General features: G+C 47.6%; 1 protein-coding gene and 1 long non-coding RNA gene across 4 annotated transcripts in view; one reads left to right on the forward strand and one right to left on the reverse strand.

Annotated features, from left to right (window-relative positions):
• Positions 1-2,752: 2,752 nt before the first annotated feature.
• LOC118592108 lies at positions 2,753-17,007 on the reverse strand. Its single transcript, XR_004946049.1, has 3 exons — positions 16,921-17,007; positions 3,301-3,377; positions 2,753-3,210 (listed from the first exon to the last, which is right to left on the reverse strand). It is a non-coding gene; the product is annotated as an uncharacterized LOC118592108 (long non-coding RNA).
• Positions 16,375-27,035, forward strand: part of Chka (choline kinase alpha) — a 48,763-nt gene continuing 38,102 nt past the window's right edge. For all 3 annotated transcript variants that reach the window (XM_036200792.1, XM_036200774.1, XM_036200785.1), the window contains exon 1: positions 16,375-16,994. In XM_036200792.1, the coding sequence (XP_036056685.1) occupies positions 16,657-16,994 (338 nt within the window). In that variant the 5' untranslated portion in view covers positions 16,375-16,656. The remainder of the gene's footprint in view (positions 16,995-27,035) is intronic.

A 27,035-nucleotide genomic window follows, 5' to 3' on the forward strand; every position in this document is an offset into this window, starting at 1 on the left:
TGAGTTCTTAATTTTTTTTTTTTTTTTTTTTTTTTTGAGACAGGGTTTCTCTGTGTAGCTTTGCGCCTTTCCTGGAACTCACTTGGTAGACCAGGCTGGCCTCGAACTCACAGAGATCTGCCTGGCTCTGGGATTAAAGGAGTGCGCCACCACCGCCCAGCTATAAAGTCTTTCTCTCTCTCTTTTTTTTTTTTTTTTTTTTTTTTTTGAGACAGTAAATTTTTTTTTTAAAAGAACAATCCTTCTCAGTGTTCCCCTTTTCTCAGTGTTCCCCTTGAGCCCTAAACCCAGAACCTTTTATAAGGACTCTGATCACTTAGGATGATGATCCACAGGAAGATTCCACCCCGACAGAGGTCACAGGCACAGTGTCACATCTGAAAAGGTCTCCACTTGCCCCCACTACCACCTGTCTCAGGCTTTCCAGGGATTAGGCAAGTGCCTCTGGATAACAGGCTCTAAGAATGCTGCTGCATCCTGCAGGGGATGCTGGGAATTGTAGTTCACTGGCTTCCAGGCCTTGCAACCCCAGCAGCTGCAGAGAAGAGAAGTTGCTAACAGATCCTCTGGCTCTACAAGGTCTATAAAGTGCCCTCCATCAGCCTGGCATGTGAGTGTCTCCTCGTGTTCCCTACACTTGGTGTCCTGGCCAGGTGGCCAAATTCTTCTGTACCTGCCTGCTTATCTGAAAAATCAGAACGACAGCAAGCCCCCCCTCAGAGTGAGGATGGGTGTTTAACGAGGATGGTAGCTGAGCACAGGGCCTGGTGCCTACTGAGTGCTCAGCACACACTCACTGCTCTGCTGGTCAAATGACCAACCACTCTGGCTAGGAGCCTCAGCTGCTTTGTTTGGCTGCCCTACTTCCAATGCCCTTTCTGTGGTGTGGAATTCTCCACTGTGCAGGCTTTGTGGGTGAGGACCCATTGGCAGTCAGACTTTGATCTCTGCAATGAAATACTGGCAGAAAACAAGGCAAGGGAGTGAAGGCTCCTTTGGCTCATGGTCTCAGAAATGTCTGTTCATTTTAGTTCTGTTGTTTCTGGACACAGAAATAAGGTATGGGCACACAGCTTCTCACTTTATGGCAGCCAGGAAGCAAGGGGTCAGGAGGGACAGAAGGGTCAGGGCAAGATAAACCCCCAGGACCATGCCCCAGTAACCTACTTCCTCCACTTAGGTAGGCCCCACCTCCTGCTCTCCAGATCCTCCCAACATAGTGCCAGAGGTGGAGACCAAAGTCTCAACATGTAACCTCTGGGAGGCATTTCACATAGAAACTCCAGCAGGAAGCGACCTGTTCCTCCATTCCTGCTGGAACCAGGACCCAACAGAAAAGGAGAGTTCTTGCTGGAGTGGCAGATGCAGTGGTCTACAGGCCTGCTGTTGTGGTTTGGCTATGGACCCTCCCCAATAGAATGTGCAGAGGTAGTTAGTACCTCGGTGAAGCGCCTGGAACTTTACCGCTTTAGGTTTGCTTTGAGACACATAGTCCAGGCTCATCTGGAACTCAGGGATCCACTTGCTTCTGCCTCCAAAGTGCTGGGATGAGAGGAGTGTGTCACCGTACCACGCCCTGGATTTCCTTTTTCACTTGAAGAAGAACAGTTTTTATTTTGCCCCATGGTTTTATGGGGCTCAGTCCTTCATGGGAGGGAGCGCAGAGCCATTCACACCATGGCAGCAGAGAAAAGGGCTAAGCAGGTGGTCGTGCCCAAGGACACACATCCTCCTTCCTCAGGACCCACTTCTCCTTGTAAGTTCCAAATCTCTGGTGTTTTATCTCATGGCAGCAAGCTGACTAATGCACAGTGTGTAACGGTAAGGGCAGTGTAAGAACCACACCAAGTTTCCCATTAAAACTAGGTAAAACTAGATCAGGCATCGTGATGCACACGGGTCTCTGTGAGTCAGAGGCCAGCTAAAGTTACACAGTGAGACCCTGTCCCAAAAACAAACAACAAACAAACAAACAACCAAGTAAAGTAAAACTAGTTTTAACTGGTTCTACCACATTCTCCAGGATTCTCTTTTCAATTCTCAGTCTTATTGGTAAAAGAATTTAGAAATGGACTTGGACAGACACTCAAGGACAAATTTATTAGCACTTTACTAGGGTAGACTGTGAGTTTTGGCAGCCATGTGGAGGAAGAAGAAGGGGCAGAGGAAGAGAAGGTCATGTTGTTCATAAGCAGCCACATGAATGGCGGTGGGATGGGGTGGTAGCTTTAGGGAAAGAGTGAGAAAGCCTAGAAAACCAGGGAAATCACACTTAGACTTTGAGAAAAGATTAGAAAACGGAAAAGGGAGTGGGGTGAGGCTTCTTTGGGAAGGGTGAGTCTATGATCTTACTAAGGGATAATTATTCTTGCCATCTCCTTAGCATGGCTTAGGTGAGTCAGCCCTCCTGAGGAGTGGTTTCCTAGTTAGGTGACTGACAGGTCCAGATGAACTTAAGAGATGAGACAACAGTATGCAATGTTCTTTTTGGAACAGGTCAGAAGGTCAGGCCTAGTTCTACACAGGGCCAGAGGTAGTAGATTCCTTTTTTTTTTTTTAAGACAAGGTTTCTCTGTGTAACAGCCCTGGCTGTCCACTTTTGTAGCCCAGGCTGGCCTCGAACTCAGAGATCCGCCTGACTCTGCCTCCTGAGTGCTGGGATTAAAGGCGTGCACCACTATGGCTGGGCTGATTCCATTCTTTTGACCTGGGGGAAACATCTTTCCCTTAATGGACCTCTACAGAACCCTGTTATTCATTGTCAGTGATCTCCAAGACTAACAACACCCCCTCCCCTAGAGAAGAGACCTTAGGAGATGGGCTGAAGTTGGGGAAAATATATAATCTATTTCCACCACGACAATTTAGAGACTCAATTCCGAAGCTGTACACCCAGGGACTGCACTTTGAATCACACCTTTTGTTTAAAGCCTCCAGGCAGAATACTCACTTAGTTGAGCAACCAGGGCTTCCTTTTAGCATTCCTGGCCAGAGAAATAAGGACATTTCCTGCTTTTTCCCTAAGGTCAAGAACAAAACCGCTCACTTTCAGGGTCCCTGTCTGTAGACTGCCTAGCCATTTTCTGTTTCCTGTCTTCTTCAGTTGAAGGCAGAGAAGAAAGCAGACAGTTCACCACGTTCATCACCACGGGAGGTGGGCGTGGCAGAGGAAAGAATCCTGTGTCGGTGGGGATGGGTCAGCTGGTGCAACTGTAACAAGGAGCCCCAATGTTAGTGGCTGAATTCCACAGACCTCTGCTTTGGCTCACCCAGAATTCCTGGACGCTCCTGGCCAGGTACCTCTCCTCCACGTGGTGACTCCATGAGGTTCCTCATCATGATGCTCATCCCTTTCATCTTGTAGCTGCCTAGGCCACCTAGGAAGGGAAGGAATTAGGGGAAGCACAACAGCTCTTGGGCCTGAAATGACTTATGTCACCTCTCTCCATTAGTCCATTCAGATGGTGGACAGGGACCGTGGGCTCTGGGTTTTCTGGGCTGGCAACTCTTAGGTCCCTCCTTTACCACCCTCACTGGTCCTTGCCATCAAACACAGGGTCTCATGCGTGCATGCTAGACAAGCACTCTAGTACCGAGCTATACCTTCAATCTCTGCTGACACTAGTTAGATTCAAGAGGGCAGAGGTATCTGCCAGGAGAGAGAAGTTGACCCACATAGCAGAGCCACATGTGTATGTATGTCTAGTTCCCTGCAGGCTGGGAAAGGGGCTGTCTTCTGGTAGGCTCAGAAAGGAGAAATGCACCCACAGAGAAGTCCCCACAGCATCTTATCCGGGAAGGACAACAGTGTTTTTCAGAATGGAATAAGGATGTGAGGGGGATAAACGGAGACAGTGTGGGGGTGCAAACCTGTAATCCCAGTATTCTGTAGTCACGAGCTGGAGACCTGCTGCAAGGTCAGGCAGGGATACATACAAAACTGTCCCATCCCTCCTCATCCACCCATGCCCCCGAAAAGAAAAAAAAGAAGTGGAGAGTTGAAAAGGGTCAGAGAATCCTAGCTGCGGAGAGACCTGGAGGAGAGAACCAAGATCGAAGGGCAGGGAGGGGAGCTTGAAACAACATCAGGCCTGGGGGTACCTCTGGAGGTGAGCACTGCCAGGCATAGTAGTGGGGCTCCGTGGAAGAGTGTAGCTTAGGGTATCAAGTCAATAGTCTGGGTGCAGCCTGGAGGATAACCTTGAGTTCCTGATCCTCCAGTCTGGAAACAGCAGGGATCCTTTGGTAATTATGCACCACAGCACCCAGTTCATTTTATTCTTTGGGCACTTACAATGCTTAGGTACTGAGAAAGGAAGAGGGACTGGAGGTGGTCAGCAGGGGTGTGATTAGGGTCACCGCAAGAGTGCTAGGGCCTGGGGGAGAGGGCTGGCTAGGAGACATTGCAGGAAGCTTTGCCCCAATAAAACAAACCGCTGACCTCACCAGCCTTGTAAACACATACTCTAACAGCAAAGGCCCACCGTTAGTCCCTCCCCCAACTGGGTCCTTAAACCACTCAATCTGACTCTGCCCTTCACAACCCCTCCACCCCCATCTCCCCACCCACCCCCTCCAGCATCTCCAGTTCTTCAGTGTCCATTCTACCATTCACCAGTCAGAGTAGCCTGCAGGGAACTGGAATCCGGTTGGGCCGGATTCCTCCCCTCTGCCATCCTGCTGGCTTTGGAATTCAGCTTTGAGAGTGAAACCCAGAAAGGAAGGGCAGCCCTGAACTGAAAGGTCTTCCAATGTGGCCACCCCTTCCCTTCCCCCATTTCCTGTGCCCATCTTCCCCTCCCTGCCCTACAGGGACTGGCCTAGGTCACACAGAGGGAATGGCATTGACTCTTTTGTCTGCTTTCTTGTTTGACTCTAAGAGAAGAGTTTTTGAGGACAGGACTTGAGTGGGTTAGAAGTCTCCCCACAACCAAACCAACAATGGCAAATGTCCTTGGGATGTTACAGGGGAGTTCACCAGAGATGGCCACACACACACACAATTTATAGCCAATTGCAAGTCTCTATTCAGCTGGGCTGCGATGGGCTGGGCACATGCCTTTAATCCCAGCACTTGAGAGGCGGAGCCAGGCAGATTTCTGAGAGTTCGAGGCTAGCTTGGTCTACAAAGCGAGATCCAGGACAGGCACCAAAACTACACAGAGAAGTCCTGTCTCAAAAAAACAAAAAAACAACAAAAAAAACCCAAACAAATAAACAAAAAAAGTCTCTATTCCAGCCTGCTGGGACTACACCCAAGGGTTCGGGGACCTAGTTGTAGCCAAAGCCAATGTCTAGCACACAGGGTTTTTTAAGACAAAAATCACTTCCTGGCATCACGGCAGCTGGAGGGGTTCAACACAAACAGGCAGGTTAACAGAAGCTAAGATAAGTTAACTGGGACATCCTGACCTTTGGTTCCTAGAATAGAATCGGGTAATTTTCCAGGGGATTCTCCATCAAGGAGATCAGAGTGTAATTAACATGAAATGACCTCAGCAAGAAAACAAGATGGAGGAACCTCTGCACTGTCTAGCCCTGCTGCTGACTGAGAAAGCAGATATCCCCAGGTTGGGCCATGGCATCCTGGGTAAGCAATTATTGCCTCCTGCTTACCCCAAGACTCAGCTTACCTATCTGTACAGGGGGTCCTCTGCAGTGGGAGGACCATCTCAAGGGCACCAGGCTGAAGTCAGACACTGTAGGGCCCATGGCTGACTGAAGAGAGAGGAGTCCAGTGTCTGAACTCAGTTTTTTCCATTCCCAGCCTAGAAGTCTCATCTCCCAGTTTGACCTCATGGTACCTGGAACCTTTTTCTTTGAAATTATATTTATTTAATGTGTGTGTGTGTGTGTGTGTGTGTGTGTGTGTGTGTGTACCATGGTGTGCATGTGAAGGTCAAAAGACAATTTGTAGGAGTTGGTCTTCTCCCTCTACCATGCAGGTTCTGGGGGACCAAGCTCAGGTCAGCTGGCTTGGTGGCAAATGTCTTTACCTGCTGTGGGATTTTCTATATGCTGTGAATATGGTTGCTCTGATTGGTTGATAAATAAAATGCTGATTGGCCAGTAGCCAGGCAGGAAGTATAGTCAGGAAAAGCAGACAAGGAGAATTCTGGGAAGAGGAAAGCTGAGTCAGGAAATGACAGCCTGCAGTCCAGGGAGCAACATGTAATGGCACACAGGTAAAGCCATGGAACATGTGGCGACATATAGATTAACATAGATAGGTAAGCTGAGTTTAAATGTAAGAGCTAGTCAGTGGTAAGCCTGAGCTAATGGCCAAGCAGTTCTAATTAATATAAGCCTCTGTGTGTTTACTTGGGTCTGAGAGGCTGCGGACTGGGCAAGACACAGAAGAACTTTCAGCTACATTTATCCACTGAGCCATCTCACTGGCCTTTGAGTCTTCAACAGTGTACTCGCTCTGTTACAAGGTAAGGTGAGCTTAGCCAACAAAATCCTAGGTAGATTCACATCTGATTGGATACAGGCAATCACTCTAAAGGACTCAGGGCTCACCTCCAGTACAGGGACTGCCTTTATTGCCCAGGGTCTGTTGTAGGGGTCTTATGTGTCCCAGGGGGCCTCAGATTTAGTTTTTCAGCATCATTTCTCAGTATAGGTAACTGAAGTGCCACCAAGATGCAGTGTCTGAAGGATTTATTACCTAGGAGCCTCGAGTTGACTGAGAAGCTCTGGACAGGAGAGCTGATGTGACTGACAGCCCCTGTGGGAACTTCTGGTCAGGAACTCCACATACCTCACCCGCTGGGATCTGCCACTTCCAGGCTGGAGGGGAACTGACTTCAAGACGGACTCTTCCAGTCCCCCAAAGTTCTTGCTTTTTCATCCTAGAAAACCCCAGTCCCCCACCATGTGGCCCAGTTCCCCTTCAGTTGTTCTGAGGATCAAGTCTGTTCTGGAAATGCCTGGCTACTTTCTTTTGTTTCCATGTTGCCTGCCTTAATCCCAATCCAGCAGTGTTGAGCATGAAAGATGCTCTTCAAGCCATACACGGAAGGCACACATAGCTAGCCATCACTATCTTAAGCTGATGGGACGAAGACCATTACCATTCATGCAGCCTTTATATATGTGGAAAGCATTTGCCTATTTACAGGGGTTGGTGGCTTACTCCTGCAGGATGCAGGATCCAGGAGGGTCTGGGGTCCGAGGTCAGCCTTAGCTGCATATTGAGTACAAGACCAGCCCAGGCTACATAAGACACTGTATCAAGGGCTGGAGAGATGGCTCAGGGGTTAAGAGCATAGACTGCTCTTCCAGAGGTCCTGAGTTCAATTCCCAGCAACCACATGGTGGCTCACAACCACCTGTAATGAGATCTGGTGCCCTCTTCTGGCCTGCAAGGACACATGCAGACAGAAAACTGTATGTATAATAAATAAATAAATCTCAGAAAAAAAAAGACACTGTATCAAAATGAAATGAAACAAAAGACATTTGATTTGTTTAGTTTAAGCCCTTCTAGCATGCTCCAGTTGTAACCCTGTTTATTCATCTGCATTTGAAGGTGCCAGGACCTCAATGAACGGGTTGGTCTCTTAAAAGGCCACATACATGGCCATGGCTTCTACAGGCTTTACTTCTGCTGACATTGGGGATGAACTGCTTCAGGGCTTCTTTAACAGGCCACAATCCTGCAGAAAATAAGTTGGTGGGCTTTGCTATCCTTCATGGAGCCCTGGATCTGCACCCAGCCCTCTCAGGGCATGTTCCCAACAGCCTATAGGTAGGAAGGCATCGTTTTCCTACCTGGTGCTGAGGAACATTTGGCACAGAGAGTTATGACTGTAACCCCAATATGCAGTAGGCACAACCTGAAGAGCTGCTGCAAGGTAGAGGGTCAGTCAGGGCTACGTATAAAACTTGCCTCACCCCCCAAAAAAGAAAAAGAGAAGTGGAGAGCTAAATAGAGACAGGGAATCCTAGGCAAGGAGGGACCTGGAGGAGAGATTTCCTTGTAAAGTCACACAGTTCATGCAGGGTCATGGTGGTGAACATTTGCCTTTAATCCCAGCACTCAGGAGTCAGAGGCCAGTGAATCTCTAAGTTCTAGGCCAGCCTGGTCTAGAGGGAGTTCCAGGATGGCTAGGGCTACACAGAGAAACCCTGTCTCAAAACAAACAAAACAAAAAAGAAGTCACACAGCTCATGGGAAGGAGTATAGCCTCCAAAGACAGATTTATCTACATAATGCTATGCTTGGGATTCATGCAAATGAGGTGTGAGTGGAGTAAGGCCCCATCCTATAGACTTCTGGGCATAGTGTCACATGTATTCTTTGAGTCAGCCCTGGGCCCCAGCTGTGGGTACCAGATTGTGTGTATGGCAGAAGGATGCCAAATAAGACTATACTTGGGCTCAGAGAGCTACTGGTGCCCGACCTGAATGCTCAGCAAAGGGTCCAGCAAAAGGTCCCTGTCACTCTGCTTGCTGGGGCTGTAATTCAATCCTGAACATATGGTATTCCAGCCTGTTGGCCTCTTTGTGTTTTCATCAATATTTGAAGGCTCAGAACTGGCACTGTGCCTGGTCCTGTGTGAACCTGCCAGCCCGGCCAGGGCTCTGCTTCTCTGGCCTGGCCAGTGTTGCTGGACCAGGAATGCAGGGCACAGAGATAAGGCTCCTTGAAGGAGTCTTGGTGGGTCCCTAGGATCTGTCCGCTTTGGGCAAGTTTCACTCTCCAGTAAGTGCGTGTGTGCGTGCGTGCGTGTGTGCGTGCGTGCGTGTGTGTGTGTGTGTGTGTGTGTGTGTGTGTGTGTGTGTGTAGTGCAGAGATCAACATTGGCTGTTTTCCTCAATCTCTTTCCACTTTATTTTTTGGAGATAAGGCCTGTCACTGAACTTGGGATCTTACCAGTTCACCTAGGCTGGCTGCATTGCTAGCTCCAGACATCTTCCTGTCTCCATCTCTGAAGCACTGGCTGGAATTATCTCCTGGCATGCCTTTTACCTAGCCTTTTAAATGGGTGCCACAGATCCAAACTCAAGTTCTCCACGCAGGTAGCACTTTGCTGACTCAGCCATTCCTTACCTCAGCCTCTGCCTTCAAAAAAATGTTGGCACTCTGTGCTGGGAACAGAACACAGGGCTGTGAATGCTTGACTACACAAACACTCTAACTCTGAGACATACCCCATCTCCCAGAAAACCTCTCTGGGGAGTAGGGCCTTGCAGGTGGAGTTGCTGGCAGAGGAAAAGCTCTTGGGTGAGCTGTGTGTTCTAGAGAGTACTGGTCTTCCCCAAGACAGCAGGAACTCCTGTCTGGCCCTCGGTCTGGGACAGAAGAAACAGTCACAGAGTGGTGAACCACACCCATCCCCCACTTTCTGCCCAGGCTTCAGAATTCAGCACCCATCACAACTCTGGAAACACTTCTTTGGTCTTTTTGTCCCAGAAGAAAAGGTCGTGTAGCTTGAATAACCTCTTCCCAGAGCTAGAGCTTGCCTAGCTTCTGCCAAGCCCTGGCCACTTGTGTGCAGACACCGACACTTTTGTAAGCAGGCCGACACACCACACCGTGTACCTTCCACTCCTTTCCCACAACACTGTCTCCCTTGGCCATGAGAGGCTACAAAGGCATTCATTATTCATCTTGGAACACTGGCCCTGGGCGGGAGGCGGCACTTGCTACACTGTCCATAACAGTAGCAATGTTTCGTGTTCACTGTGCACTTGGCAAGTATCCTTCTGTTTGGTCCTCTGGACCACCCTGCATACCTGCTGTTCTAATCCCTACTTCACAGCTGAGGAAACTGAGTCTCAGCCATAGAAATTCACTGATTTATTCATCCAGCAAGTGTTGCTAAGGGTTGGCAAACATCAGGGCTCCTTTGCTTTCTCAGAGGCTTCAGTCTGGTGGGAAGACAAGATAATAAAAACAACAAGGGGTGAGGAGAGGGGGTAAGGTGGGCAGTTTGCCCATCTAGATTGGAGCAGGAGCCAGAGATCTGTTTCCTTGTACCTATGCTGCCAAGCCCTATGGTGGGTACATAGAAGCTACAGAGACGTGTGGAAAGTGGCCCTGTGCTCTGCTAATACAAAGCGACTTTAATGTGGCTTAGCACCCTGCAGGGGCTGGGCTCTTAGGTTCTTTTCACTTCTGGCCAATTAGAGATGATGTGGCAATGGGATATTTTATGCATGGGAGAGTTTGCTTTTGATAACTTTTCATTCGTAACTCTAAAATACATGTTTACTTAAATCTACTTGTTTATTGTGGGAGAGGCATATGTGTGTCATCATGTGCATATGTGGGTCGGGACAACCTGTGGGAGTTGATTCTCTCCTTTCATCTTGTGAATCCTGGGGTTCAAACTCAGGTTGTTAGGCTTGGAGACATGTGCCTGCAGCATGTGGCTGCTGAGTTACCTCGCTCATCCGTTTGTGTGTGTGTGTGTTTTTAATTTATTTAACTTTATTTTATGTATATTGGTATAAAGGTGTCAGATCCCCTGGAACTGGAGTTACAGACAGTTATGAGCTGTCATGCGGTTGCTGGGAATTGAGCCCAGGTCCTCTGGAAGAGCAGCCAGTGCTCCTAACCCCTGAACCATTTGTGTTTTTAAAATAGTGTCTTTTTGTTTCCTCCTCCTCCTCTTCCTCCTCCTCCTCCTCCTTTTCATTTTTTGAGACAGGGTTTCTCTGTGTAACAGCCCTGGCTGTCCTGGAACTCACAGAGATCTGCCTGTCTCTGCCTCTTGAGTGCTAGAATTAAAGGTGTGTGCCACCCACCATTGGCTATATTTATTTTTGATTTTTTTGAGAGAAGGTCTCTTTGGATAGCCCTGGCTATTTTGGAACTCAATCTATAAACCAGGCTAGCTTTGAACTCAGAGATCTTCTTGCCTCTGCCTCCAGAGTCCTGGGATTAAAGGTGTGTACCACCATGGCTAGCCTCTTTAAACTTAAAATGTTTTTTTTTTTTTTAGGGGAGGGGGGGCTGGAGGAGGGAAGAGGGGTATCTGTGATTGGTATGTAAAATGATTAATAAAATGTCTTAATAAAAATTCTTTTTATTAGTGTGCATGTGGCATGTATACATGTGAGAGAGTCAGAAGGTAACTTTGGGAGCTGGTCCCCTCCTTCCACTGTGAGTTCCTGGGACAGAACTCAGGTCTTCAGGATTGGTTGCAAATGATTTTACCTACTGAGTCATTTCCCTGGCCCAGATAACATTTTTCCTTGGGTACGGAGTTTTCAGCTCAAGGGCTATGAGCATGCTTAAAGATGTTGCTGTAATCTCTGGAATGTTCTGACTGCCAGGTGAATGCCTTCTCAGCCTTTCAAAGGTCCCCAAATGTGCCCCAGGGACTCTTCCCAGTGTCTGTGGACATAGCTACCTTTTCATGCAAGCCCATTCTTTCAGTGTTAAAGTATGTCAAGTTCAGGTGGAACTGACCACTCCAATGCTAAGGATGCATTAAGGTGTCTATTGGAGTGATAACACCATGATCACAAGCAACTTAGAGGAAAGGTGTTTTGTTTTGTTTTTTCCATTTTACAGCTCTCAGGTTTCTCTCCATCACTGAGAAAGTGGACCATGGAGGAGTGCTGCTTACTGGCTTGCTTGCTCCTCATGACTTGCTCAGCTCATTTTATATACAACCCAGGATCATCTCCTTTAGGGGTGGCAGGGTCTAGAGCGGGCTGAACCCTGTGACACCAATCATTAATCAAGAAAATGACCTATAGACATGCTTACAGGCCAATTTCATAAAGGCCTTTTCTTAATTAAATATTCTTCTTCCCAAATGACTTGTTCATGCTTTTAACAAGAAAATTCACTACAACCCTTCATCCTTGTCATGAGCTCTTATAGCCATTTGATAGACAATGAAAAGGCTCAGACAAGGCCTGCTGAAGGCAGATGCCAAAGAAGTAAAAATGGCAAGATTTGTATCAGGCTGCCAGACTCCAAGTCTGTACCTCTCCTTTGTTGTGATATGCAGGCTCTAGAAAGGGGGCAGGGTGTACCTCCAGGGTGTGCTTGTGACAGGGTGTGCTTGGGTCACACTGGCCTTCTTCAAAGTAGGGATTTGTGTGTGGCACAGGTCTGTTACAGAAGCTCCTCCTAAATTCAGAATCGCCCCAGGTGCTGGCAGTAGACACCTGTCCTGCAGCCAGTCCACGCTGTTCAGGCAAGCGAAGCTGGTACCAGCCACTTGGTGCTAGTTGATTGGACTAGGCCGGGCACTGACTCAAGGGCACTGAGTGTTGGTCTAGCCACACATACCATGATAGGACATGCATAGAGGAGCTGGAGCTGGAGCAATCAGATATTCATTCTCTCTCTCTCTCTCTCTCTCTCTCTCTCTCTCTCTCTCTCTTTCTCTCTCGAATTGGAAAGCCTGGAATGACAGAGGGTAGAAGCTGCTTGAAGTGGCATTGACTTGACTCTGTATCCACACTGCCTAAGTTCAGATCCAGGCTATCATTTTCTACCTGTGTGGTTTTGGGTGAGTTTTGTGTGGTGTGTGTGTGGGTGGTGGTGGTGGTGGTGGTGGTGGTGGTGGTGGTGGTGGTTTGTGCTCATGTGGGAGTGTCCTCATACGGGTGCATGTGTGTGTGTAGAGATCAGGAGACAACCTCAGGTGATATTCCTGAGTGCTGTTTGTTCAGCTGGAAGCTCCGCCTCGGTCCCACTCCTCCCCTTTCCAAACCCCGCCCCTCTCAGAAAACCCACCAAGAAAGCCCTCCCCTGGAGCTGTTCAAGCCCTAGCCTACAGGGTATTTAAATTGCCTACTTGAGAGAGGCCATCTCCTCTCCTGGTCTCATCTCTGGGGGGCCTGAAAGGTCACTGGGGAGCGTTTTGCTCAATAAACTTGGTCTTTTATTTTTAATTCCGCTTGATTTGGCATACTGCATAGTCGGAGAGATTTAATATTGGGGTATGGGAACCTTTCACTGTCCACCTTGTTTTTTGAGACAGGGTCTCTCCCTGGCTTGGAACTGAACAAATTTTGGCTAGGTTGGCTGCTGGTGAGCCCCAGGAATCCACCTGAGTCTGCCACCCCAGCACTGGGATTATAATCTAAACTCATGCCACCACACCCAGCTTTTTGTTTCAATGTTCTTTTGGGGATGGAGCTCCTGTCTTCATGCTTGTACAAAAAGCACTTATGCTGTGCATGCCTTCAATCCCAGCATTGGGAGGAGGGGCAGAAGCTGGCAGATCTCTGTGAGTTCAAGGTCAGCCTGGTCTACAGAGTGAATACCAAGACAGCCAGAGAGCTGTTACAGAGAAACCCTGTCTTGAAAAACTGGAAAAAACAAACAAACAAACAACAACAACAACAAAAAAAAAAAACTGAGCAGTTGAGCAATCTCCCCAGACTTGGCTAGTTATTAGCTACTCTGAGCTTCCATTTCTTGACCTACTAGATGGAGATTTCAAAGCTGAATTGCAGTTTATTTTTCTTTAAAAAAATTAAAATTTTAAGTTTATTTTTATTTCCTGTGTATGAGTGCTTTGCCTGCAAATAAATGCACTTGGTTCATGCCTGGTGCCCTCAGAGGCAAGAATCAGGCACCAGATCCCCTGGAACTGAGTTAAAGATAGTTGTGAACTGCCATGTGGGTGCTGGGAATTGAACCTGGGTCCTCTAGAAAAGCAACCAACTCTGTTAACTACTGAGCCATCTCTCCAGCATCTTTTTTTTTTTCTCTTTTTCTTTTTTGTTTTTGTTTTTGGAGGCAGGGTTTCTCTGTGTAGCTCTGACCATCCTGGAACTTGCTCTATAGAACAGGCTGGCCTCAGACTCAGAGATTTGCCGAGAGCTGGATTAAATGGCATGTGTCATCACTGCTCAGCCTTTTTCTTAGTTTAAAAGCTAATATTGCCAGGCAGTGGTGGCGCACGCCTTTAATCCCAGCACTCAGGAGGCAGAACCAGGCAGATCTCTGTGAGTTTGAGGCCAGCCTGGGCTACCAAGTGAGTTCCAGGAAAGGCGCAAAGCTACACAGAGAAACCCTGTCTTGAAAAACCAAAATAAAAAAGCTAATATCCAAGTGATAAACTCCATTATGGCAATTTTATAAGGTCCTCCCAGCTTGTGTGTGTGTGTGTGTGTGTGTGTGTGTGTGTGTGTGTGTCCTAATGTCTTCCTCTGGCTGGAATTTGTATGTGGCCCAGACTGGCCTCAAACTAGAAAGAATCATTCAATCTCAATCTCTCACTCTACCAAGCTTTAGAGTTACATGCCTACCTATGCCACCACTCCCAGCCAGGCTATCTGTAATTATACAGCCATTCTTTTTGTTTTGACACAGGGTTTCATTTTGCCCAGGCTGGCCTCAAATTCATTATATAGCTAAAGATGGCCTTGAACTCTTGATTCTCTTGCTTCTGCCTCCCATGTGCTGGGATTCCAGGCCTGTGCCACCAAAATGGGCCTTACAGCCATGTTATACTTTGACTACCAAGGACTGTCCAGTGGTTTGCCTTAAATTAACATCAAGGACTTACGCTGCTAGAGGGAAAAGCCAAGCTTGAGGTAGCTTCAAACTGTGCTGGTGTCTCTACTGTGCCATCTCAGCTCCATGAATCCCACAGCCCTCCGATCTATCCCACACTCCAAGTTCATGGACTTCGCAAGCTTTGAGTCCTGGGAACCTTTCCAACCCTTTTACTGGGGAGACCTCTTACTGCCACAGAAGGCGCCTGTGGGTTCTCATAGTCTAAACCAGCAGAGGTCAGAGAGAAAGTTACTTCAAATTACAGAGCTCTCCTTTCTTCTGGAGCGGCTTCTCCTCAGCCAGCTTTCCAACATTCCTCTGAGATTATGGAGATTGGTGTGAGGACAAAGGGCCAGTCAGTCACCTGAGCTGGCCAGTGACAAGGCTCCACCTCCATCCACAGGGGCTGGTGTTTTCAAAGTCCTTGGCTCCCTTATCTAAATGCCTTCCTGAATGGAGACCTTGATTTCTCAGCCTTCCTAGCAGCTAGTGGAGCTCCCACTTCAAACTCGGCCAGGCTTCCTTTTTCCCCTACTTCTCCCGAGTTCAACCTCAGGCCTGCCAAAGTCTCCTTTCATTTGCTTGTTTTTCTTTTTTCTTTTAAATACAGGGTCTGGCTATGTAACTCTGGCTGTCCTGGTACTTACAGAGATCATCTTGCTTCTGCCTCTTAAGAGCTGACATTAAAGTGTGTGCCACTATGCCCAGATCATTTGCACTCTTTTGTACAATAAGATCTTTTATTTGTGGGGGGGAAGCACGTTCAGATAAGTACCCACTCTTTTTGAAGACTGTGAAACCCTACATAAAAAGCCATTTTCTGCATGCTGGGCTCTGGATTTCCTAGACCTCTGGCAGTTGGGGAAATCTTTTTTCCCAGTTATGTCCCACCACACAGACCTGTAGTTTATATTTTCTACACTTCAAATTACTTCCTGGAAGAAGTGAACAAGAAGGCCAAAGAATGAGGCAATGTGTGGGTATTCAGAGAAGGGGCCTTGGCCCCCCTCCATGCCCTACGGCAAAGGTACATTAGTCACGGTCACACGATTGGACATCCGGTAGAGGAGAGGTGGCGGGGGAGGCAGATGACAGCGTCCTCAAAGCCAGGAATCGCGAAGCAAGCACCTTTGTATGTTAATCCTGGCGGCTGCCCAGGCCAGGCTGTTGGGAAGACGTTCTCTGAGATCTGGCCGACATCCTCAGCACCACGGACAGGGAAACTGAGGCTGCAGGCGTGTAGCTTCGGAAACCGGGAGTGCTTCCAAGTTGGCAAATGGTGTGTATGGCCTTGACTCAGTCACCTCCCTTTTGATATCTGAACCGCGTAAAGTAATGCCTCCGGCCCTGAGTTGGAGCTGGCGAGGATGCATCTCGCACAGCTCCTGGGAAGTGTTGTAAAAACACACCCACAGAGCTCCTCCAGGAGCTGTCTTGCCCCAAGGTCACGCGGAAAAAGCAGACAGCCTCCAGACACCAGTTTCCTGCCAGCCCCTGTAAAGCCCCCGGGTCCTCTGAAGTCACCGCTTTCAGACGCGGGGGCGTCTAAGGAAAGGGTCCCTCTCAAGGCCCACTCTAGAGTCTGCCAAAGCTGCAGAGGCTTCTCCTCCTCTCCTGCCTTGGGAGGCCGGAGTCAGCAAAGACGCCGCCTTGCGAGCGCTGACACACGAGATGGCTGGTCTTTCCGGGACCCCCGGGACCCCGGCACCAGGCCCCGCCCCTGGCGCGCGGGCCCCTCCCTCTCCGTGGGCTCACCGCCTGAGGCGAGGAGGGGCTGTGCCGCAGCCAATGGGAGAGCGACGTGGCGAGGGCGGTGGCGGTTGTGATGCGCCGCAGCGTCCAATCAGCGGTGAGCGCGGGGGCGGGCGGTGACGCTTGGCGCTCCGCGTGCGGCGCTGTAAAGGAGCGAGCGCCGCGGCCCACTACAGCAGTCGCCCGCCGTCAGCCTTCCGCGCTCGTCTCTCGCCACCGCTGCCCGCCATCCATTGCCGCCTCTCGCCACCGTCGCCGCCGCCGCCGCCTCCCCGCGCGCTCCCACAACCGCCGCCCGGCCAGCCAGCGAAGCCGGCGAGCCATTTCCCGCGCCCGGCCCCCCGAGGCGGGCATCCAGCCGGACCCTGAGCGTCGCCCTCTCGCGCTGCTGCCGTCCGCGCCTTCTCGGCCGTCTGTCCGGCATGAAAACCAAGTTCTGCACCGGGGGCGAGGCGGAGCCGTCGCCGCTCGGGCTGCTGCTGAGCTGCGGCGGCAACGCTGCCCCGGCGCCCGGCGTGGGGCAGCAGCGCGATGCCGCAGTCGAGCTGGAGCCCAAGCAGCTTGGTGGCCGGACCCAGCCTCTCGCGCTGCTCCCGCCGCCGTCGCCTCCCCTGCCGCTGCCCCCGCCGCCATCGCCGCCGCTAGCGGACGAACAACCTGAGCCCCGGACGCGGCGCAGGGCCTACCTGTGGTGCAAGGAGTTTCTGCCCGGTGCCTGGCGGGGCCTTCGCGAGGACCAGTTCCACATCAGTGTCATCAGGTCGGTGGCTGCGGCGCGGCGCGGGGCGCGGGGAGCGGGGGGACGGGGGGCGGGGCGGGGCGGGGCGGCGGCCGGGATGGAGGTGAGCGCCGCGGGTCCGCAGCGCGTCCTGGAGCGCGGCAGGCGGCCTTCGGGAGAGCTTTGGGAAGATGTATGCTGGGATGGCTCCGGTCCCTTGCGGGAGAACAATGCTATGCAGTCACACAAGTACATTCTGTACGGAAGCTCAAAATAGATGTGTCTAGGAAGCCGTTTCCTTATGAAGGCCTTGAATGAAAAAGGGATGTTGTGGCTGGGCTTTAGAAAGACGGCGGAGGGGGGGGGGATCACCGGTTAACTTTGCCTTGCCGTGCCTCTAGTCTGTTGTTTGACTACAACCCCTTCCCCCACCAGAAATACTCCTTTGGCACTTGGGAGGCCGAGGCAGGCGGGTCTCCGAGTTCCAGGCCAGTTTGGCCTACATAGCGAGATTCAGGCCAGCCAGGGCTGCATGCTGAGACACTGTCTCCCGAAGTGAGGGAGAGGGAGACAGGAGTGGGTATGTGTTGATGGAAGGTAGCAGTCACCCACTCATCTCCTGAGGTTCTGAAGCCTTCCTTCGTGGACCTGTGTTACTGGCCAGTGTCTGGAGGCGTGGCTCCAAAATTAAGTGTGAAGTAGAAAGAATTGCTCCCCTGTTGAAAGATAGGGTCTCTTGTAGGCAAAGTGGTCTTGAACTTCCTAGGTATTGGAGCCTGGCCTTGAATCACCCAGGATCCTGCCTCTACCTCCCAAAGTGCTGGATTATATACCCCACCATGCCTGGTTCCTCACTCCCTGTCGGAGCCATCGTGGGGGTGTCCCCCCCCCCCCCCCCCCCCCCCCCCCGCCTTCTCCACTGAATCTCTGGCTGTCCTGGAACTCACTCTGTAGACCAGGCTGGTCTCAGACTCACAGAAATCCAGTCTCTGCCTCCCGAGTGCTGGGATTAAAGACATCTGCCACTCTGCCTGGCGTTCCTTATTCCTTTTAAGTTTAAATATTTCATCTTAGATTAAAAATACATAGATTTTTATGTACTGAGACCTAATAGAGAAGTGTAGCTATCCCTTTGCCATTATTGCACAAGTGCTTGGCTTTCAGTATTGAGTACGTACGGGTCCTTTTGTTTGACCTTTAAAAACCCATTTGGTCATTTTCTACTAGCTTCTGTTTGGTTGACCCGGTTGAGTGCCAAGTGTCTAGAAACTGGCTGGCTGGCTGACTGCCATCAATAATCCTCAAATCCAGTTCTAGTCATTCGATTCCTTTGCCACGCCCAGTCTTTCACCAAGAGTCATGAATGCAGCAAAATTAACTCTTTGTGTTGCAGGCCCCTCATGGATATGTGGATGTGTCAGATATGTATGTCTGTGACCACAGATATTCAAATCATTGTTGAGTGTACTACAAAAACTTGTCCCCTAAGTTAAACCCTGGCAGGCCTAACCATTCTCACCCAACAGAATGGTGGAGATTATGTGGCACTTTCTCTTCCTAGAGAAGTAAAGCTGAAGCCCAGCATGGGGAGGCAGAGGCAGGCAGATCTCTGAGTTTGAGGCCAGCCTGGTCTACACAGTGAGTTCCAGGACACCTAGGACTGTTACACAGAGAAACCCTGTTTGAAAAACCAAAAAAAAAAAGTAAAGCTGGGCCTAATGGTATGTGCTTATCCCACCGCTGGGGGAGGGGGGGAGATAGGAATATCAGGAGTTTAAAAAGTTGGAGGCCAGCCTTGCTTACATGTAACTGTTTCATCAAACCCAAAACTCTAGATGAGTGACTTGCCTGGGATCTGTTGACCGCTATCTGGTGTTCTCTATACATTGGCCTAGGGTCTGTTTGGACAACTCAGCCTTAGGCCTGTTGGTAGTTCTCTCCAGGGAGCGTGTCACTCATCAGTTAAATCTGCTTTGTTCAAACCAGTCAAAAGCACTGAGAATGTCTTTTTTGTTTTTTTTTCTTTTTCTCTACAGCAGTTAGTCTTTTTTGGAGGGGGGCAGGTTTCAAGATGGGGTTTCTCTGTATCATTGACTGGAACTCACCCTGTAAACCATACTGGCCTCAAACTCAGATCTGCCTGCCTCTGCCTCCTGAGTGCTGGGATTAAAGGCCTGCATCCTACTCAGGGGTTAGTCTTAAAGATAGGGCTTTCCTTTTGGATTTCAGTACCTGTTAAAATGTGGCATGCTGCTGGGCATGGTGGCTCATGCTGTTAATCTCAGGTAGATCTGAGTTCAAGGCCAGCCTGTTCTATAAAGTGAACAGCCAGATACCCAGTCTCAAAAAAAAAAAAAAAAGAAAAAAGAAAAAAGAAAAGAAAAGAAAAAAGAAAAACTGGCATGTTGTAAACTGCCTGTCAGGTCTGTGCTTGGGAAAGAAAGACTGTAGTTACAGAACATGTTGAATAAGGAGAACAAGTGATTTAAGATGTGGGGAAGTGGGTGGGAACTACCTTTAAAACAAGCTTAGTAGTCTGGAAGTAGCTTTGTGCTGGCTCCGTTATTCATCACATTGCTTCAGCTCAGGCCGTTTTGCCTGTCCCAGGTTTAACCCTTTGACTCCTCCCCCTCAGAAAGTACTTCTGTCTGCCTTAACCGCAGTCTGGCTCCAGTCTCTCCGTCTTCTTTATTCTGTTCCCCAGAACTACTGTGGTCTGTCTCTAAGGCCTAGGGACAGCCCAGAACTACCTGTCCTTGCTTAGATACACGGTAACAGGAGGCCCCAAGAGATCTAAGCATTTTATGTGTTCTAATCTCTCTCTAGTTCATGCTGCAGCCTGTTGCCAGGTGTTTCTCTAATGTCATCAGTTGCTTCCATGGCTTTTGTAGCTGGAAAGTAAAACCTAAACTTGTTTGCAAGGTCTAAACTTGGGCTCCAGTCTACCTTTGAGAAGGGCTGTTTTGTGACTCTTAAAATTGCCCCTTTTCCCAACTGCAGTGACTGAGCTCTTTCCGTTGGGCCCAGTGCTTCTAAGTGAGCTTTGTGTTTCAGTACCAGGCCTTTCTCTGCTTAGCAGTTCTTCCCCTGACGACTGCTTTTAAAATTCCTCCTTCAAGGCCTTACTCGAGGAGAACCACAAAGAAGGAACCCCTCCCCTATCCATGTTTTCTCCCCGGACTGCAGAGCTAGTCCTTGAAATAAGCCCTTACTTAACCATGCTTGGGGCTAAGTGTATTTCTACTTTCATGTGTAAGGCTGATTCCTAGAGAGCATTTCATGTTCATCCATTTTGGGTTATGATTCTCATGTACTGAAGGGTGACCTCTAACTTGCTGCAGCAACCATTCTGCTCAGCTTGGCTGTCTTTTCAGTCTTGAAGGAGGGGGTAGAGACTCATTGTGTATAGCTCAGGCTAGCCTCAGACTCTTAGTAATTTTCGGTCCCAGCCTTCAAAGTGGTGGGATTACAGGTATGAACTTCTGAGCTTGGCTTTTCTTTTTTGTCTTTATTTTTCAGTATCAGGGATTGAACTCAGGTCTGAGCATGCTCTCCTTGCCTAGCCCTGGATCTTGCCTTCATTGTGTTATCTAAAAAATTATCATCAGACCTAACATCATCTAGATTTTGTGTTGAAGTTGATGTGCAGAAATTTTGTTTTGCATATTCATTTAGGTTTGTGATTCCTTTGACGTTTATGTTCTTCGAGGTGTAAGTCTGTTTAGATTCTTTTGTGTGTGTGCATGTAGATGTTCAGTTACTTCAGTATAGTTGTCAAAAGTACTGTTTTATTCTTTGGGTACTGCCTTTGCTCTTCTTGTCAAAGATTACTTCTGTTTATGGGCTCTTCGTTCTGTACTTGTATTGATTATTGTGGTCTTTTCCAAATTTACTTTTATTAACATTTTGTTTGTTTTGAGACATAGTCTTGCTGTGTATCCTTGACTGGCATGGAATTCACTATGTAGACTAGACTGGCCTTGAACTCACAGAGATAGTCTCAAGTGCTGGAATTAAAGATGAGCTCCAAAACACCTGGTTTATATTTGTGTTTATTTTATGTGTATGAGTAGTTTGCCTGCATGTGTGCCTGTGCATGCACTGCCCGTGGAAGCCAGAAGAGCTGCCATTGAAGGTGGGAACAGAGCCTGGGTCTTCTGAAAGAGTAGCCAGTGCTCCTAACTGCTAAGCCATCTCTCCAGCCCTAATTATTGTCTTCTTAAATGTTGATAGTGTTAGCTCTCTGATTATCTTCACTTTCAAAATTGTTTTGGCTAATCTGTGTCTTTTTACCTCTTTTTATAAATTTTATAATTCATTTGTTGATAACCATGAAATAACTGGTTGTTGTTTTTTTTTCTATCTGTATCCTACTTTAATATAAAATCTTCAACAGTACAAAAGAGGAGCTTGCAACTCTAGAAGAAGATAGGATTCTTTTACTTTATTTATTTATTTATTTACTTTTTTGTTTGTTTTTTCAAGTTTTGTGCCTGTGTAGTTTTGGTGCCTGTCCTTGATCTCACTCTGTAGAGGTTGGCCTCGAACTCACAGAGATCTGCCTACCTCTGCCTCCCCAATACTGGAATTAAAGGCATGTGCCACCACCGCCCAGCTGGATTCTTTTATTTTTTTAATTTAAAAAAAAAAAGATTTTTATTTTATGAGTGTTTTGCCTGAGTGTGTGTATGTACACCATGTGCCTATGATTCTTTTGTTTTAAATAAATTTTTAACTCAGGTCCTACAATGTTTGGACTCCAGGCCCACTTGGCAGAGATGCCTTGCTGGTGAACTTTTAGTAGGGTCATATTCTTTCCACAGAATTGAGACATGTAGTCAAGAGGCCAGTGATTGAATATGATTACAAGCCCATTTTCTTTGCCCCCCCCTTCTCTGATAAAGGTTTATTTTTTTCAAGACAGGGTTTCTCTGTGTAACAACCCTGGTTGTCCTAGAACTCACTCTGTAGACCAGGCTGGCCTCAAATTCAGTGATCCACCTGCCTCTGCCTCCCAAGTGCTGGGATTAAAGGTGCATTGCCACCACTGCCCAGCAAAAGGCTTTTATTTTAGTGGGTAATGTTGGGTGGGTGTGTGGGGGGGTGTCATGCACCATACCATACCTGCAATATTTTATCTGATCTGATCTTCCCTTCTACTGGGGTCTTGTTAGCCAGCTTCTCTCTAGGGTTTGCTGCCTTCTATATAAGTCAGAGAGGCCCTTATTTTTAGTTTACCACAAAGAGATTATAATCTGTCTTTCACAATGTCCTTTTTTTGTGTGTGTGTGTGGAGCTGAGGATCAAACCCAGGGCCTTGCGCTTGCTAGGCAAGCACTCTACCACTGAGCTGAATCCCCAACCCCACAATGTACTTTCTTATACTTCTCATTGTGTTTACTAGTATTGCAGGAGCCCTGGGGCTGATGGCAAAAAAATAAAAATAAAAATAAATTAAAAAAATTACAAAGTAAGAACTGGCGAGTAGGCAGGGGTACAGAGATGGCTCAATGGTTAGGAGTACTAGGTACTCTGGCAAGAGGACTCAGGTTCAGTCACAATACCTAAATGGGTGCTTACAACCATCTGTAACCCCAATTCCAGGGAATGTGACACTCTCTTCTGGCCTCTTTGGGCACCAGGCACAGCACACACACAGTGCACATATATACATACAGATGAAATACCTGTACACACAGAATAAAAATAATAAATCTTATTTATTTAATAAGGACAGTTCTGGGGTTGGGCTACATGGGATGTATATGGAAGTTCTTTGTGAAAGGTGGGGAGTACTTCTGAACCCTGAAAGGTGGAAAATTAGACAAAGCTAGGCTACTTTATTTTCAAATAAAAGTACACTTACTGTCAACTGAAGTATGGGTATTAGGAGAGAAGTCCTTTACTCTGAATAGAGATAGAAAAAAGTTGATAATTGAAAGTCAGGTTAGAAAATAGATTGCTGTTCCAGTTTAGGGGAATGAAAAAATATATGAAAACTGTAATGATAGGGAGATCTCCGTCTGTCTATCTCTCTATCTCCATGAATTTGTTTTTGTTTTGTTTTTTTGGTTTTTCGAGATAGTTTCTTTTATGTAACTACCCTGGAACTCACAGAGATCTACCTGCTTCTGTCTCCCGAGTACTGGGCTTAAAAGTGTACACCACTACTCCTGGCTTCATGAATTTGTTTTAGACAGAGTTTCTCTGTGTTCTAGCCTAAAACTTAACGCTATAGACTAGGCTGGCCTCAAACACAGATCAATCACCTCTGTCTCCAGAGTGCTGGGATTAAAGGGGTGTAACACCACACTTAGCAAATTTTGTTTTGAGACCTCTTTTTTTTTTTTTTTTTTTTTTAGTATTTGAGGGCTGGTTTTTGAGACAGGTTTTCTCTGTGTAGCAGCCCTGGCTGTCCTGGAACTCACTTTGTGACCAGATTGGCCTTGAACTCAGAGATCCACCTGCCTTTGCCTCCCGAGTGCTAGGTTTAACGGTGTGCACCACCACCACTACTTCTACTGCCTGTCTAAGAGTTCTGGCCTCACATTTGCAGCCACCTTCCTGCTTCAGCTTCTCCCAAACACCGCGATTTTAAGTAAATACTACAGTTACTGGCTCTAGACTCATTTGAGGCTTTTTTGGTTGTTGTTGTTTTGGTTTGGTTTTTTTGAGACGGGGTTTCTCTGTGTAGCCCTGGCCATCCTGGAATTTACTGTGTAGACCAGAGGACCAGAGTGGCCTCAAATTTAGAGATCTGCCTGCCTCTGCTTCCCAAGTGCTGGGATTAAAGGGGTGTGCCACCTGTCCAGAAACGCTATATAAGTAAGTGCCCATAGTTACCACTACATGCATGTCAGCTCCCATATGCTCAAGGGTGTTTTAATGTAGGTCATATGATATAGATTAAATAAGTCATGCTTATTTGGGTTTATTCTTAGGATTGTGAAAGTTTGATGCCAGTATTAACTCAGATCTGACTTCCTTTTATATGTGGAAGTTATGTATCATCTGTGAACTTTTCAGAGCAGCCAAACTTGAAAAGCAGTTTTTGTGGCCAACCTGATCTGAGAGTGTCCATTGATACTCTGCCAAGGTTTGAGAAGCTGCAAGTGTTTGACTTTGCTGTGCTTTGGCACCAAGGTGACAGACACCCCATGCCTGCAGAGTGCTTGCTGCAGAGGGAACAATGGTTTAGGAGCAATGCTGTGGTGTCTCATCCTGAAGGGCTTCAAAACTGAGACAGAAGGACATTATTTATGGCTGCCAAGGGTATGGCCATCTTGTTTTCTTATGTTCCAGCTAGGGTTTTGTTGTAGTGTGCAGGGCTGGGGTTGGGGATCAATTTCCACTCTAGGCCTTCTTGGTGAGCTGACAGTGCCTTTGAAGTTAGAAGACAGGTCTCTACTTACCTCACAAGGAACAGGCTATTTCCCTTCTTCTTCTCCTGTAGTCTTGACAAGGACAAGTGGGCAGAAAGAAGCAAGCTGGCCAACTCTAGGTTTTGTGGGTTTTTTTGTTTGTTTTGTTTTTGTGATAGGTTTTCTGGCTGTCCTGGAGCTCACAGTGTGGACCAGGCTGGCTTCAAACTCAGATCCTCTTGCCTCTGCCTCCTGAGGGCTGGGCCTATTTGAGTGTTGGGACTAAAGTCATGGGCCCCCGTGGTTGGCAACATTGTGGTTTCTAAGAGTTCTTGTTAGGAAATCCTAAAAGTCTTGGGAAGTATCCAGAATGTATCAGGGACTGTGTAACTGGAGGAAAAGAAATTTGCTTAGGTAATAAGAGCCTAGTTCGCAGTCTCTTTCTCTCTGACCTGGCTGGTCTGGAACTCAGATCTTGCCTCAACCTTCTGAGTGCTGGGGATCTGCAAGGGGGTGCAGTAAAGAGATTGCCAAAATGGCTCTAAAATTAAGGGGAAGGTTTTTTATTGTATGTAGATAAGAGAGAGAAAATATCCAGAGGCTTCTGGAGAGTCCAACACAGAAAAGAAAGCAGACTGGATATGGCCAGGGCCATCTTGGAGAGAAATGAGAGAGTTCAAGTTGAACAAATCATGTGGGTTATAAAGAGGATGAGTAGCTGCGGAAGGAAGCCCTGAGATGGAGGGAATTTTAGGGTAGGAAAGGAGGTGAGAAGACCAGGTTGCTAGCTTTGACTTTGAACAGGTACTTTTGAGTATGGACTGAGGAACCGAAGGCCCGAATGGGTTTTCATATGCAACCATAGGTATATCAATGGAGAGCCATATAAAATCACTTAATCAGTTTCTCTCTCACACACACACATATAATACACCATGGATATGGTATGTGTTTATGTGTGTGTTCCATTCCATAGCAAATATGTGAACAACCTTAGGTTGGTTCTCAACATTCAACATTTGTCTTTGTTTGAGGCAGGGTTTCTTTGCTGTTCATTGCATATATACAACCAGGCTAGCTGGCCCATGAGCTTCCTGGGATTCTCCTGTCTTTGCTCCTCATCTTGACAGAGGCACAATGGGATTATAGAAACTTTCTAGCTTTTACATGGGTTCGGCCACAGGCAAGGGAAATGACTCCTTTTGGGAGACATGAACATGTTTGACAAGTTCTGGAGGGATGCTGTCTTTTTATCTAATCACTAGAAATCTTTCTAGAGTTCTTCATGGAATAGGTTTTCTGAACCCAATAATAGGTTTCTCCCCTGACAAAGGAAACCAGATCAAGCGGAATTAAAAAGTGAAAGACCAGGTTTATTTGGGCAAAGCACTCCTGGGTGACCCTCCAGCCCCCAGAGATTGAGGTGGGGAAGGAGTCAGGAGAAAAACCACATGGCTGATCTGAAGCGGGGCGTTTATGTACCCTGTAGTCATGGGGTAATGACATGTCTGCTACAGGCTGAGTTTGTGCCCAATTATAATGTGTTGGATGGGGACTTGGAGCTGGCAGCTTCAGAGGAGGAGCCACCACAATTGCCAGGAATGTGGAACTTGATTTTTTAGTGTTTTTTTGTTTTGTTTTTGACAGGGCAGTGTGTTTGGAAAGAGAAATGGGGCCGAGCTGGAGATTCTAGCTGAATATCCCAACCTTCTTGGGTATATGGGCACTAGTTCAAATCTAGCTACTTACTGTTGGCATGGAACAACATGGGGAGGAGGAGTCAGGAGTCTGTGGACTCACATTCAGCTGTAGGTATGGTGAAGATGCATTCAGTTAACTACCACCCTGGAGACCTCAGGAATTTGTTCCTGAAGGAAGCGGAGAAGGCAAGTTGCTAGGAGAAAAACATAGATTATTAACACCAGCCCTATGAACAGGGCTAGCTATGGGAAGAGTAAAGACTGCCAGAAGGAATGGAATAGAGATGTGTCCTGGTTGTAGTGATGAAGTTCTTCAGTTTGTGAAGTGATTCAATATTAGTTTCCACCAGGTCAGATTCCTTGACACAGTAGCAGCACTCTTTCCCCAGGAACAGATTTCACCTTGGTGTCATAGCAAAGATGTTGGCTTTGGGTTAAAAGGCGTGAACTTTTTTCCTATGTCTAGAGAGCTTGGTTTTAGCCCAATGAAATACACCTCTTTAAATCTATACTTAGAAGACAACCAGAGGAAATTTAAAATCTTGAACTTGGGACTGAATAGTAGATAGTGCTTTATCAGTTTACCAGAACTCCATTTATCAGTGTTAACACTCTGACCCTCCAAAATTCCAGTGTAATAGCATAGAGAGGGGACAGAAGTCCAAAATATCTTTACATACCTTAAATCACTGATTTATTCCTTTATATATCTTAAATTATTTTTCTGTGTTCCTTTAGTAGAATGTTACATCTGAAACCTGTTTGTCCTTTACTATGAAGCCTGTGAACAAGGCAAATCTGTCTGTTTTCAATAAGAAACTTAACTAATGAACTACCAAGTAGCCTTGAGGGGAGAACTGTTAAACTGGCAAAGCTATCAGTACCCTAGTCATCAAACACCATCAGACCTGAGAAGGATAAATTTCACAGGGGTTGGGGATTTAGCTCAGTGGTAGAGTGCTTGCCTAGCAAGCACAAGGCCCTGGGTTCGGTCCTCAGCTCCACATACCAAAAAAAAAAAA

Source organism: Onychomys torridus, chromosome 1 (assembly GCF_903995425.1).
Source record: "Onychomys torridus chromosome 1, mOncTor1.1, whole genome shotgun sequence".
NCBI classification, from domain to species: Eukaryota; Metazoa; Chordata; class Mammalia; order Rodentia; family Cricetidae; genus Onychomys; species Onychomys torridus.